At 41.3% G+C, this 13,681-nt stretch overlaps 1 protein-coding gene across 1 annotated transcript in view; it reads right to left on the reverse strand.

Moving 5' to 3' along the window:
- The window catches only part of LOC121341910 (VPS10 domain-containing receptor SorCS1-like), a 256,711-nt gene that overhangs the window by 49,632 nt on the left and 193,398 nt on the right, over window positions 1-13,681 (reverse strand). The window contains exons 9-11 of the mRNA XM_041415866.1: window positions 10,793-10,972; window positions 6,617-6,763; window positions 22-124 (exon numbers count right to left, since the gene is read on the reverse strand). Of these exons, the coding sequence (XP_041271800.1) occupies window positions 22-124; window positions 6,617-6,763; window positions 10,793-10,972 (430 nt within the window). The remainder of the gene's footprint in view (window positions 1-21; window positions 125-6,616; window positions 6,764-10,792; window positions 10,973-13,681) is intronic.

The following is a 13,681-nucleotide window of genomic DNA, read 5'->3' on the forward strand; positions in this document are numbered from 1 at the left end:
CAATTTTTAAATGTTTCATACCTGAAGCTACAATAATACTGGGGGCAGTGTCTCGGCTGGCGATGTTTCCTGAGGTATAGGGGTTGTCTGACACCTTCAGGTGAAGATGAAGGGAGCAATAGGGCTATGGAGAAAGGGGAAATAAAAGTAAAAAGCAGAAACAACAATGTATGCTCCCATTTCTACAGTGTCTTTCTGTATCTCCTCCTAATCACTGTGTTCAGTAACACTTAGATGGGCACAGCCGCTTTGCCATCATTCTCTGACACAACCCATTCCCAGTGGGAAACTGATGCACCAGGCTGAAACCTTTTCCAAGGACCACATCTTTGAGGCTTGCACAGGCAGAGGATGGTAAGGACTACCTGAGGTCCTGGCTCCTACTCTGTGAGAAGCAATCACGCAGATTGGCACAGATATGAAATGACTCTGAGCAGCACTACCCAAGCTATCTCTGGAAAAAGAAGCAATTTAACCCTACTGGTGTGGTGCTGAATTCGCCAAAAAACGAACTCCTACCATTTCTTAACTCTTTTTGACATATTACTGTTCTGAAAATATCAAGTAGTACCAAGACTGGAAAATGTTAATTTCAAGTTTAAAGCAAAGCTTCATTGCCCATCTGGATGTGACCTTTAAGTTTTCAATACAAATACATCCATGGAAACCTTACCATTTGCTATTAATTTTGTATGCTGGGTACTCAGGTAAGACACGAGTGGTACAGAATAAATCAGCTGAACTAGAAGGTAAGACAAGCAGATTTTCAAAGCTGCCATTACAATTCCCTCCAAATCTGTAATGTGATATTTTCTGAAAATTTCTGAATACTATTTCCTTCACTCAGGTTTTATTTCCAGAATTTTTTCTCTTTCAAACCTCATGAAGGGCCCTTCATGCTAAGGGAGGAGCAGGGGAAAAATACTGGCAAGAAAACCTAAAGCAAACTGACCCAATCAAGGTGGACATCACACAGAAGCAGAACTGAGCAAAGCCCATGCTTCAGCTTGCCCAGCTCTGTAAGAGAAAAGAGGGGCTGTGCAGAAGGACCTTCAGGCTCAAAGGAGACAGGTTTTCCTGAATAACACCAACTGCCAAAAGGCTAGATCTGCAGCCACAAGAGCCTGGCAGGCCTCCTCTGCAGGAGACCCAGTCCCAAAGGTCACTGGAGGAAGACCACTTATCCATCCCACCTCAAAGCAGGTGAATATGATTGAAATGACAATTCCCCTGTGGAGGGTTCTTCTGGCAAAGGCAAATGAGGGTGCTGAGGAGAGATGGGAGCTCTCACTTATGTGAGACAGGAAAAGGGGACGTGGGCAGGGAGCACAAGCTGCCAAGTGGAATGTACTGAGCAGCCTAACTCCAAGTGACAGCCTTGCGAGGGCAGCCGCTGGAGCAGCCCGGGGCACCGGGAGGGAGTGGAAAACAAATTGAGCTGACAGGAATGCAGGAAGTGGAAAAGCACTGCAAGAGCATGAACTCTTTCCTTTTACATTTTGAGAGGTTGTGGGGAAACTAAATAGAAAACATATTTTTAAAACTAACATACTCAAAGTCTGCTTCAACATTTTGAAGACAGAACCTAACGGCAACTCAGCCAATTCCCAGCTCAGATGAGACCTTGTTAAGATTCAATCTTTGTGCTACCAGAGGTTTCCTTTCAAATTTGTCTCATTTCAGAGATATAGCATATAGAAATGGAATATATCTCTCCAATATTAAAAGCCAGGCCATCTGTCTAAGCAGACAGATGGTCTTTTTAATGGAATGACTTCTTACTGGTTGGAGTGCAGTAATGCTTAGAGTCTCTAGTGACAACTGGGTATGGTGTGAAAACCAACCTTTCCACTCTTAGCCAAACACCTGAAGTTACTGCCCATGGCCACCCCACATCCTGACTGTGTTAGCATTCTCTTCCTCATTCCCCTGTACACCTTCTCCATCCCTGTCCTTATATATTCATCAACAGATATTTTTCCAGCTGTTTTGTGTTCTGCTGGTCCTTTTGTGTTCCTCCCCCATCTCTCATAGGTTAAATCACATACAGGCATCTCACTGGTTTTCAGAATTTTCATCAATTTTTTTCTGTCTTTTTTGTTTTAACCAACAGGATACTAAAATCATTATTATCACCAGAATCACAGGTTTGGGTTTCCTTGTCATTGCCTTGTTCCCATCTGTGGCTACTGCTGCATGGCCACCAAGGGACAGGCAACGACATCATGGGGCATTTAAACTCTAGATAGAAGACAAAGCACAGGTGATAAAGCCCATTGCTCTGCTCACTGCCACAGTTTTTACAATCATGCTGGAGTTCATTACTTGCTTCCTAATATTTCCAAGCCAGCACACTTACGCTCCCCCTTCAGGAAGCTCATCTGTCCTTAGTAAAATTTCTCATCAATATCCACAAACCCACTTTTGGCTGTTCTGCAAAGTCTACCTGAACTGTCTCCAATGGCAGGACACAATACAAACCAGATATTAGTGGCTGGCCCTCATCAGAAACGGGAGAAAGTATTATATATAACACAAAGATTATGCTGGCCACCATTCACAAACCTAGGGGTAGTCACAGTATTTGCTCACCTGCAATAGCAAGGAACAATGAAAAGAGATAAACACTTCCAAGAGGGATATTCTAAACACCTCACTTAGATGCTTAAAATACTCTGTAGCAGATGGCATAAAGGTCCCCCTTTATGAGAAGAGGGTCTTTGTCCTGAAATCCTTATAAATTCCTATAGAAAAGACAAACAAAATGTGGGAGGGAATAAACAGATGTCTGGGGAAGCTAGGCACAGATAAAATATATGACTTGCCCAAGGTCACACAGGAAATTGGAGATAGATCCAAAAATTGAATCAAGATTCTCCTGAGATTCAGCCCTGTGTTTGAACCACAAATCCATCCTTGAAAGCTAATCGATTAACTCTCCCAGGCAGAGGATCATCTCTTGCCAGACAGAACTACTCCTCAGTTAACCACTTCACAAGGCATGGTAAGTATGGAACTAAACCAGCACCTCTGGAATAAAATACCTTGGCAGCTATTTCCTGAAGATTAAGTATATTCATCTTAGAATACAAGTGGTAAAAACAAGAAAAACAAAACCCTGGGATTAGATGGAATTTCATTGCTTTCCTCCCTCATTATTTAGTGCTGTCTCACAAAGAATGCAAAGAAATTCTGAGTCCCTTTGAAAAACCACCTCGAGTGTCCTGTCAGTAGAGGGATGGTTTTGTCTGGCTCACCCTGTGCTTCAACCAGATTCCTTCCTAACCTCCTTAGCCAAAAACTTAGCTGCTATGTACTTACTTCAGTTTTAATTCTCACTTAGTTTAGGTTTAAAGATGCAATACACAGAGCACACAGCACTGCACTCGCAGGCTGGGGACAGTGCCGTCACTCTGGGAAATGGCAGATCCCATTTTGCCAATGAGCTGGAACATACGTCATTGCTGAGTCCTGAGCTACTGCTGGAGACAATTATGCTGCAAAGCAGCAGTGGGAAAGCATTAGTATCTGCTGTGCAGCAAGGATGGGAGCTAAACTACATGTACAATGGACTATGAAGAATTCACTTATCTGTGCCATAAGGAAAAGCAGGATCATGTCAGGAACAGTTATGTCTAGAAGGAAAAGGAGCAATTGACATAAGGAGGTAAAACTAGTGATGCAGGGGTGGCTGAAGAGGTGAGTGGAGTTTGTGAAGTGTTTTAAATGCTAAGCTATGTCACACTGACAAGGAACAGAATTGCCTCAGAGTTGGGAAAAATTCCTTTTCTCCGCATTTTTCCTCAGCAGAAAACCCTTATGGATGCCTGACTTACTTCCAGGAATGTAAACTTAGAGTGCTTGTGCTTCAAAAACTTTCCTACCACTCCCAACTTCTGTGGTTTATTCTCTATAATTTCTATAATTTTTTCATTCCATATTCTGTTTTCATCCTCCCCACCACTAAGCGTGAACCTCAGATGGGAATTTTAAATGGCTTGTCTCTCTTGCAGAATTGCTGTTTCATTTTGTGGTTTGGTATATTTTCTGTACTTCTACCCCTCCCTTTATATGGAGGCAGACTCTCTGTTCCTGTAAAACCTAATGAGTAAATTTAGCTCAGATTTCAGCTATTTGCTTTCTTTCAAATTTGCAAGTTGACCACCTGAGACTCTGCATGCTGAGCTGAGGTTTCCTGCCCCTCTGCCATTCCAAAAGCTGCTGAAAGCCTAAACATGGGGGAGTGCTTAAGCAATGAAAGAGGCCTCTTGCCTGTTTTACCCAATGTTAGGGGAAGGGGAAAAATCAACACTGCTAAATACTCACAGGGCAGTGCTGATAAAATACTTTCCATTCTCCTGAAAGGACAAAGACTGAGATACAAAGTTAAAGTCCATTGAGGATTTGTCCCTTAGCACCCTGAAATCACAGAACAATTCCTACACCCCAGCTCAAGCCACAGAGCACTTAAGAAATGTGAACAGCATTACAAACATCCACTGAGCTTGCCCAGGTGGAAGTAATTCTCAGAGCAAGTACATGGGTGCATAGAGAGCAAAATAAAAACAAGCTAATGTTTAAATAGTGGTTTATGCACAGGGGAGCTCCCAGGATGGAAATGCAATCCCCAGAGAACCATGAGCTTCTCCAGGTCAGTTCTCACTGTTTGCCTACAAGTGCCCACACTTTCTGCTCCTCCTCTTGACCCTTTGTCTGGCTTGTTCAAATTTATCACCCCCAAGGGAACCCAGCTTGTTCAGGCATATCTGGTCTAATTTTAAATGAAGTTTATTGTATTTTCCGCCCATGGATATAGTAGCAGATACACTATGGATGGGAAGGCTTAAAGGGAGCCATAGCTCTCTCCCCCATAAGACCTGTCCATTTCTCTTTCACACACTGATATATGACCCCTTCCATTACATAGTGGGCAATGACAGTGGCAGGTATATAAAATATACCTTGTATATAAAATATACCTTGTATATAAACTACCCAATTCCTGCAAAGAACTGTTCCATAAGGGCCACACAGATCAGCAGCACTGGCTCACTTGTAACCAGACTGGCAAGTCAGACTTTGCATGATCAGTGCACAAAAATACCAGGAAAGCGATTTCAGAACTCTAACTTCAAATTTATGGGGAAAAAAAAAAAAAGTCTACTTTTATTATTTTACTTGCCTATGTGCATTTTTTTTTGTTCTTCTGCCTTGCCAGTCCCCTAGAATATTATACTATAATATTATATAATAAAAATATTGAGTTTCTGATTAAATTGGTTATAATTTGAGAAGGTCAAAATGTCAGTTTTTACTGAATATGTTCACTTGAGTTAAAATTAGATTACACAATCTATTTGAAACACAAAGGCTTCTTTACATAGTCCCTTCCAAAGAACTGAATTGCCTTATGCCTGCCAAGTTTTTTGCATGCCTCTTTTTTGGTTTTCACCAAAATATTTCACATAGAAATATCTAATATTCACTTAGCTACAATTTTTAAAAATTTGAAAGAAGAAAACAAACCCAAACAAATTTAGTCATGCTCTGACATAACCCTTCTGTCTTACCCCCAGTCTTTCCTATTTATTTTTTTCCAAACTGGACAGAAAATGAAGGACTTGCATTTTGGCTCAATCAAAAAATCAATTTGAGCAGCTTCAAATATTTATTTTTTGCTCTTTCAATATTGCATGACATTCAGTTAAGAGATTAGTGTAGCATTCAGCTACAAAATATAATGCTGATTCAGATTCTAATGCCTCAAAATGAGAAACCTTTTTTTCTTTTTTTCAGATGGAAAACAACATGCAAATACAGGACAGGAACAGTAAGAGCAACCTAAATAGTGTCCCTGATTCTGCCTGGAACCATATTAGAATTAGTATAATATGAAAGCTATTGAGAATCCCAAATACAGGGGTTCTGAGTATTATCCCACTACTGTGAATAGATTGTATCAGCTGAAAAATATGTCAAGATCATTTAAGCTCTCTAACTTCATAGAGGTCTCCAATTCTATTCACATTACTTATATTTCACTCTCCCTCTTGGAAAGTGCTTGCATATAATGATGATTAAGGACACAGCTATATGTGGATCTGTATCAGTAAGTGCAGAGATGGATACAATTTACACCAACACAAAGCTGTACATGTATTTGGATGAATGTGTCGATTCTCACTTATGAGCTCAAAGAGAAAATGATGAATGTTTATAATTATTAATGCCAACAGAGCAGCCTGAAAGCAATCCCAGCTCTCTTTTCCTTTCAGTTTCCAGTTACTGCGCCTCTGAGCTCTGAGCTACAGCAGCTCTCGCCTCCCACCTAGTGTCCAGAGAACCGACTGCCAGGCATGGCATCCAGCTTCCCCTGCTCTTCCAGGGGACACAGCACTTCTGCACAACGCACCTGATCGACAATTTGTTCCAGAAATCAAATTAAATCAACCTAAATTACAATGCAATAACTCCTGGCAGTCCAAGCCTGAAGCACTGCACTCCGTGAGATACACTGCATGAAGAGGAGAGCTGCCCTCTATTTGTTGTGTTACCTGGTAGAAAAACGTTGTTCTGGGGTATTACCACCCCCCAAATTCCCCCCTCAGGTACTTACTAGAAGACAGTGAATGGGATTTCCCCTCAGATCCGTGTGTGGAGCCTGCAGCAAACTCCAGTCTCTCCCTTTATTGTAGGTGATGAAAGTTTTCACTTGGTTGTCAATCTTCTTGTTAGCCAAGAACATTCCCTTTATCCCTGCTACCTAGGAAAAATTGACATGGCTGAAAAATAGATCAAGTCCATGCAGGTTCTGTGCATGTCCTTTTTTCTCTGTCAGAGCCACCAGGGCTCTGATGGCTCTGTCAGTGTGGTCAGTGTCAGGGCCAGAATTGCTAATGTACATCAAAGGCAAGCTGGGGTGCTGGGGAAGAGATAAAGCCATCACATGTGCAAAGATGACAAATGGGAAAGAAATACTGTATTTCAGAATCATCATGGGAACATGGCAAGATGTCAGCAGCATTATCTGTAAAGTGACAACCTCTCAACTGTGTAGGCATTCTTCCCCTGAAAGATGAAACATGTACAGGCAATTATTTTTGTCTTGCACAGCAGCAGCAGGAAACAGCAGCAATTTTGGCCTTGTGAAGAAAACAGCAGCACACACATAAACTTGTATTTCAATGTTTCTATTCTCATCCAGCCTTCTTCAGACATTTCATCTAAGGATCTCAATGTGTTTCATAATTACCAGTGTTTCAACAAGATAACTCGGGGCACAGAGGTATTTTTGTTACAGTTTTGTATTTTGAGGAAACCAAAGCACTGGTGACTCAAACAAGGCTGTACAGAATGCTAGTTACAGAGCTGGCAATGAGGTCTTCATCCTTTTACTTTTTCCTGGTGTTTCACCCAACAGTTTAAATCCAAGACCTGCAGGAGGATTTTGCAAAGACATGACGCTAACAGATTCACATTGGAACCGAGCCTAAAAGTATCTTAGTGAGGAGAAAAAAAGAGTCAACCTCAAACCACAACTCACACTGCAGAATGTTCCCATCTTCTCAGCACACTGAAAATCAATAGCCCAATAGCTGCTGCAGCTTGCGAATGAATTTGTTAGGCTGTCATTCTGCAACCTGAGTGCCGCAATAAAAAGGGAAGTGAAATCAGGAGGAGGGGGAAAGTGTAAAACTTTTTGGTTTCCAGCAAGTCTGTTCAGTCATCCACCTCACCTCTGCTTATGATGTGGAATTGGAAGACAGAATCATTCATTAAAGAGTTTTTATTCACAGAGATTAAATTACATGGCATGGCAAACAGTTACACAGTAACTGGCAAACAGTTACAGCCGATTCGGAGCTTTTTCCAGCTCAACCCATTTAATTATGTGGCTGGATTTGGATGCTACAGCTACCAGTGAACAAGACCTTACTGCACTTTAAATCACATGCTGTGAAACTACTTGTGTACAGTGCTTTGGTACAGCACAGTGATGTACTTAGTCATTCAAATAGCACCTTCCTGAATTTCATTTGAAGATCATAAAGACTTTGACATGGCTTGCTATAAAGGGCAATAGTCTTTCAATTAAATAGTTAACTAATTCATTGTTGATATAAGCAGAGAAAAGATAACCTTTTCAATTTCCCAGCTGGATTGTTTGATCCCACCCAACTAAGTATTCAGGATTTCTTTGTTGTAGTAGAAAGGCACCCTGAAAAGACAAGGGTACTCCTGTCTCACAGTGACATTGCATGAATAGATAGGGATGGCAAAATAACATAGTTCTGCCTTTACTACCAGAGGCTAGGGCTTATAGTTGCAGTTGTACTTTGCTTTGCTGCTGTCCCAAAATTATTCTGTTATATAGTCCCTGTGAAACGCTGGCCATAAATGATTAAAGAGCACTTTATATATTGAGCAATAAAAGTATTCTGAGATCCTGATATATTTTTTATTCTTTTTATGATTCTAGTCATGGGCTGGTACTCAGAATCCTTTTCTGAGAAAGCAAAGTTATTCTGTCAGTCTTGGACAGCTTTATCTTAAAAAAAGACTGCACACACATACTTGTGTACTCTCAGAAGAGACAGACCAACTGCACCTACACAGCCCTGACACACACAGGAAGCTGTTCAGCCCTGCTGCTCACACAGCCATTGCAGAGAAAGACACAGGCAAGCAAGTGCATGACTAACAGTGGTCAGAGAGGAAAGCACTCCATCAGCTCCCCCACAGGAACTGTAGAATCCTCACCACCCTGAAAGCATTGTGTGCAGATACTAATGCTGCTCTACAGCTTCAGAAAGATCCATACAAGACACTTGAGCACATAACTCTTAAGACATTTTTCACTCGCCATCACCACCTTCATTCATCATACTTCTCAGCTAACATACATACTGCTAGGAAAAAAGTAAGTTCCAGAGTGACAGGCACACATACCATAGCTATAGACACACCTCCTCACAGTCTGTTATCACCTCAGTCATGGATTGTCACAGGCAGGACTCTTGCTATGGACCATTCCAACAGAGCCCGGGCAGACACAGGAACTAGGAAGGGCACTCAGACACAGTGGTCAGTGATTTAGCTCTTCCCTCACTTTAGGAGGTGGTCACTAGGACAGCCTTTTTGTGACCTCAAGGAGACACCAAGAAAGAATTTTTATTTCTGTGTACCCAGTCTAATTCCCTGCTTCGCACCATTGAGCAGATTTATTCTTGATTTAGAATCAGCTCAGGAATTACACACAAACATGTTCACTACAATGCAACCAGAAGAACTTACTTCTAAGACCTGACAAACATGCACACAGACACCTGCACATTAAACAGGCCTTTCTCTGGCATCTTCTCTAATGCTTTTTAAAATACACTGCTGCCACCAGAGAAGGACTCTTTTGGCAATCTTTCTACTTACTTTTAATTTATCTATGGATTTTTTTTTTCCTTTTCTTGCCTTCCTCTCCATTTTCTCCATGATCACTGTAACAATCTGACTCAGAGAACCATGCTGGCTCTGTTCTCTTCCAGCAAGAACATAAAACTGAAAGGAAGGTTTGTGCCAGGTTCCATGTCAGCCAATATTCCTTCTATCTAGATGCTCAGCAGCTATGATGCTGTAAGTCTGATTCCATCAATTTCAATCCAGGTTGCCTTGTGGTGTCAGATGAATAAAACAAAACAAAGGATTTTCTTTACCCCCTGGGATGTAGGACACCTTTACATAATGCAGTAAAGCTGCTTCCCCAGCTGACAGTAATAAGAGGCAACAGTTTTTCCATGGGCTGCCAGCACTGCAGAGAGATTAATGGTAAAAAATGTCTAAGTGACTGAAATGGCAGTGCCCATCCTCCTCCAGTCCATCTGCACTGATGTATAACTCTTGGGATCTCTGGACAATTCAAGGTGGTTTCCAAGTAGAGGGCAGCTGAAGGAAAACTACAGAGCACAGCCAATATTGAGACAGTGATGGGGAAATACAGGAAACATCATCATCCTCAAAGGCACTCAGATCTACTTTACAACCTTTATTCTAAATGGTCAGAAGATACCCTGGAGGAGACCTGAAAACAGAACCTGACCTTCAGAATGGCAGCTGAGGAATGAATTTCTCCTCAGCTGAGTGCTTGTCTCCAGAGGAAAAACAGGCAGGAGAGCAAGAGATGAACAAGGGCACACTACTCTTAGGATCAATTGTCATAGAAGACAATGCAAATTGGCATTTTTACCGTGAGCTTAAGCAGAGCACACTTGTTCAGAAAAAAGCTCAGGGTAAAGAGGGCATCAAAACGAGGTACGAGAGTTTCCATGCTCATGGGACAGCCAAAGAAGGCATATCTATAACCACTCAAGTTTGCAGAACAGTCCAAGCTGAGAAAGGTGACAAGGACAGCTGAAAACAGCAATCTCTTCTGCAACAAAAGATTAGATTGCCAGAAATGCGGCAAAAATTGGAGAGTGATAATATTGAGACTCTTGGGAGCTTTCAGAGCCATAGAGCCAACATGGGTCCAAGCAGGATTTTGGCTGACTAATGGAGTTCCTCTTAGCAACTAAATGAACTCTTCCACAACTTCTTCCTATGCATCAAAGAGCCAAGAGCTGTTCCTCACCTGAGAACCTACTGGTGAATACAGCAGTAAATCTAGGAAGGGTAAAACTCTGTGTTTAGTCATTTGTTGGCTTTGCTGTTCACATGCATTTTACGAGGCTGATGTGCAAGGAGGAAATTTGCATCATGTGAGCTCCTGAGACAGCAATGAGATGTTGGAGTTATGACATACCTCATAGAGGTCAATCATCACATTCCCCTCCAGCCCTTGACTACTCTTGACATTTTCCAAGGCCAGGGTGAAGTAGATCCCTCGGGTGTCAGAGATGTACAGATTGTACGTGTCGTTCTGGTTCCACTCTTGAACAGCTGCAAACACCTGATTCTCATCTGTGCTGATAACATGCATGTCCTGGGGAAAGAAAAGAGAGGCAGATTACTTGGGGGAGCTCTGTGCTGCCATTTCCAATGGCACCAAAGTAAGTGGGGAGGAGCAAGGGATATATTTAGGCTGGAGTTTAATTGGGAACTCAGTAGACAATACTGTGGCATTTTACTATTTTATTGTCCACAGCCACTGTAAGCAAGTAATTCCATCCAGGAATATTTTACACCAGCTCTCTTTTGCCAATTTTCAAAGTAGTAATTAACTGATGAGGTGCTAATTGAACATTTACATTGGCACTACAGCATTATACAGCAGCACTTTCACTCCTCTTACCAACACTTTCATTTTAATGAATATTTTGTCTCGGGAAGAGGGAGGGTTGTTTATTTGTTGTGTTTTTTTCCGTTTAGCATTTGAGTGATTCCACTCATGACTATGGAATCACAAATATTAAAAAATGTAGGAAATTAAGAAAAAAAATTTAAAAAATTTTAAAAAAAAAGACCATCTGAAACATCTGCTTCTTGCCCAGAATTCAGAAGCCAAATATGCTCAGGACCTGATACAAGTAGGAACTAATGAGGGAACATCTGCTGCTATCTACTGTTTCTAATGACAATGTGGGCAGGCGCCAAGGCCCTGGACCACTATACTAGATAGCACACCCTAAGAAAATAAAACAGAAAAGCAACCCTTGTCCTCACTAGAAATAAAGAACAGAAATGTAGCTAGATGACTAGCACTTGAGTGAGGTTTTGTTTTACTCTGCTTCTTCTCTGTGTTACAGCAGGCAGGAGGCAATGATAAGACTGCATAAGTGAAGAAAAAACAGGAACTATTGAACCTGATCTCATCTTTTAATGCCTGGAGAAATTATTACCCATTTTATTTTATTTTCCATTACAATGGAAAAAGCCACCAAGAGAGAGGTTGTTATAATGAAATTCCCAGGCTCTATCTGCCCAGCACAGGCACCCTGAGTTCTTTGGTGCCATAAAAATCTGTGGAGGTAGGAAAAGAAATGAAGATTTCTTAGCACCAGGTGATTCCCAGAAGACTCAGCTTTTCAGTCTGTTTTGGGCAGATATCCCAAAGTTATTCTGCTTCCATGAATCTCAGCCAGGACTTTCTATATGCAAAACTGAGAACTTTATCAGAAAATATACACTTTGGAAGCAGATGCTACTTCTCCCTTCTGCTAACAGCAGTCTTTGAAAATTCAGTGTCTGGTGGCTTTTTAGGGAGGATTAATACTTCCAGATGAAGTCTCGTAATGTAGAAATAAAAAAGTAATACAATGAAGAAATTTGATCTATAAATTTGAAAGTGGATTCACCATGGAGTTACAATTCAGAACAGTTGCTTGTTCATCTGGATCTGAATACAGAGTGGATGAATGTGCACTTGATTTACTTTCTTCTTTGCACTGGAGAAAATCATGTCCCAGAAGATGGGCTCATTTTGTAAAGGAACAGATTGGCTTAATTCCCAAGGCAATAGGAAAAGTAATGTAAGTCCCACAGAGTCCTACTAATTTTAGTGGTGAACAGACATCCTCTCTCAGCTCCAGCTGTGCCAGTAGGAGTTACAGCCACAGCTGTTTGTCTGTGGCTCCTCTTTTCAGACTGTCACCCTGGTTCAATCTGCTGGTAGATCTACATCAGCAGGTGTTCCCAGTGTGCTCCAGGCAACATTGGCTAGCACAGCTCTAATCACAAGTGTCGATTTCTGCATATAGGCACACATGGGCAGGCTTCTGCATTTAAACATAAAGTAAAACTTGCTTTGCCTGGTGAATGTACCTTTTCATTACTTTACCATTTCATTCAATAGTTTTGTAAAAACTGGGGGAGAGGGGTAAAAAGATACTTTGATCAACACCACAGGAAGCTAAAGACAATTTCACAAATGCTGAAGGAAATTAGTTAATTTATTCACTTGATGCTTCCTGCATTTGATCAGAGCATGCTGTAAGATGGAAGTCTAAAGAAAATTCCAGTAAGGCTGAAGGAATTTAAGCCTAGGGAAGCAGAGACTGAGATGGAATTGGCGTAATATATGTAATGCAGAAAGCCAAAAATGATAACATTCCAACTGTTTGCCTTTGGGGATAAATTAACTTTTCCTCTTAATATGGCCTTGTCCAATAGATGCAGCAATGATGCACAGCTTTGATAGGAAAGTATTAGTATATGGACATCAAACAGATCTTGGACCAGCATCTGGATTTTCTTCATTTCCACACTGGGAAAATTAAAATTAATCAGCATATCTTATTATGTTTTTTTTTTTTTTTTCAGGGTGGGGATTAATTTCTTGGTAGGGAGGAAAGACAGCCTTCATCTTGATATAGCCCAAGTTCCCTACAGAGATGGAAGAGGACAAGAATGTGAAGCAAGGCACCTGTCTCAAACAGACATCATCACCTTTAGGGTCTCCCCTTGCATTTGTCTACTTAGAGCCTGAGCTTTTTTCTCTCTGTTCCAGAACATACTGGAAGTATATTAATATACAGTTCTACTATCTGTCACTTTTGCCTTTTCAAAGACAAAAAGATGATGCTGCACATGGGTTTGATCAGGTGTCTCCTCAAATGACTAAAAGCCAAGGCTTTCTGAATTACTAAATAACTGCCCCTCTTGCATTTGGTTAGAGAACTTTTCTCCTGGCAAGGTAAGTAGTAGGGATGTGTAATGCCAGTTTTGTTCTGCCAGCTCAGTTGGTCAGGGGCTA

This window comes from Onychostruthus taczanowskii, unplaced genomic scaffold, assembly GCF_017590055.1.
Source record: "Onychostruthus taczanowskii isolate IOZ18803 unplaced genomic scaffold, ASM1759005v1 scaffold5, whole genome shotgun sequence".
Classification (NCBI taxonomy): Eukaryota; Metazoa; Chordata; class Aves; order Passeriformes; family Passeridae; genus Onychostruthus; species Onychostruthus taczanowskii.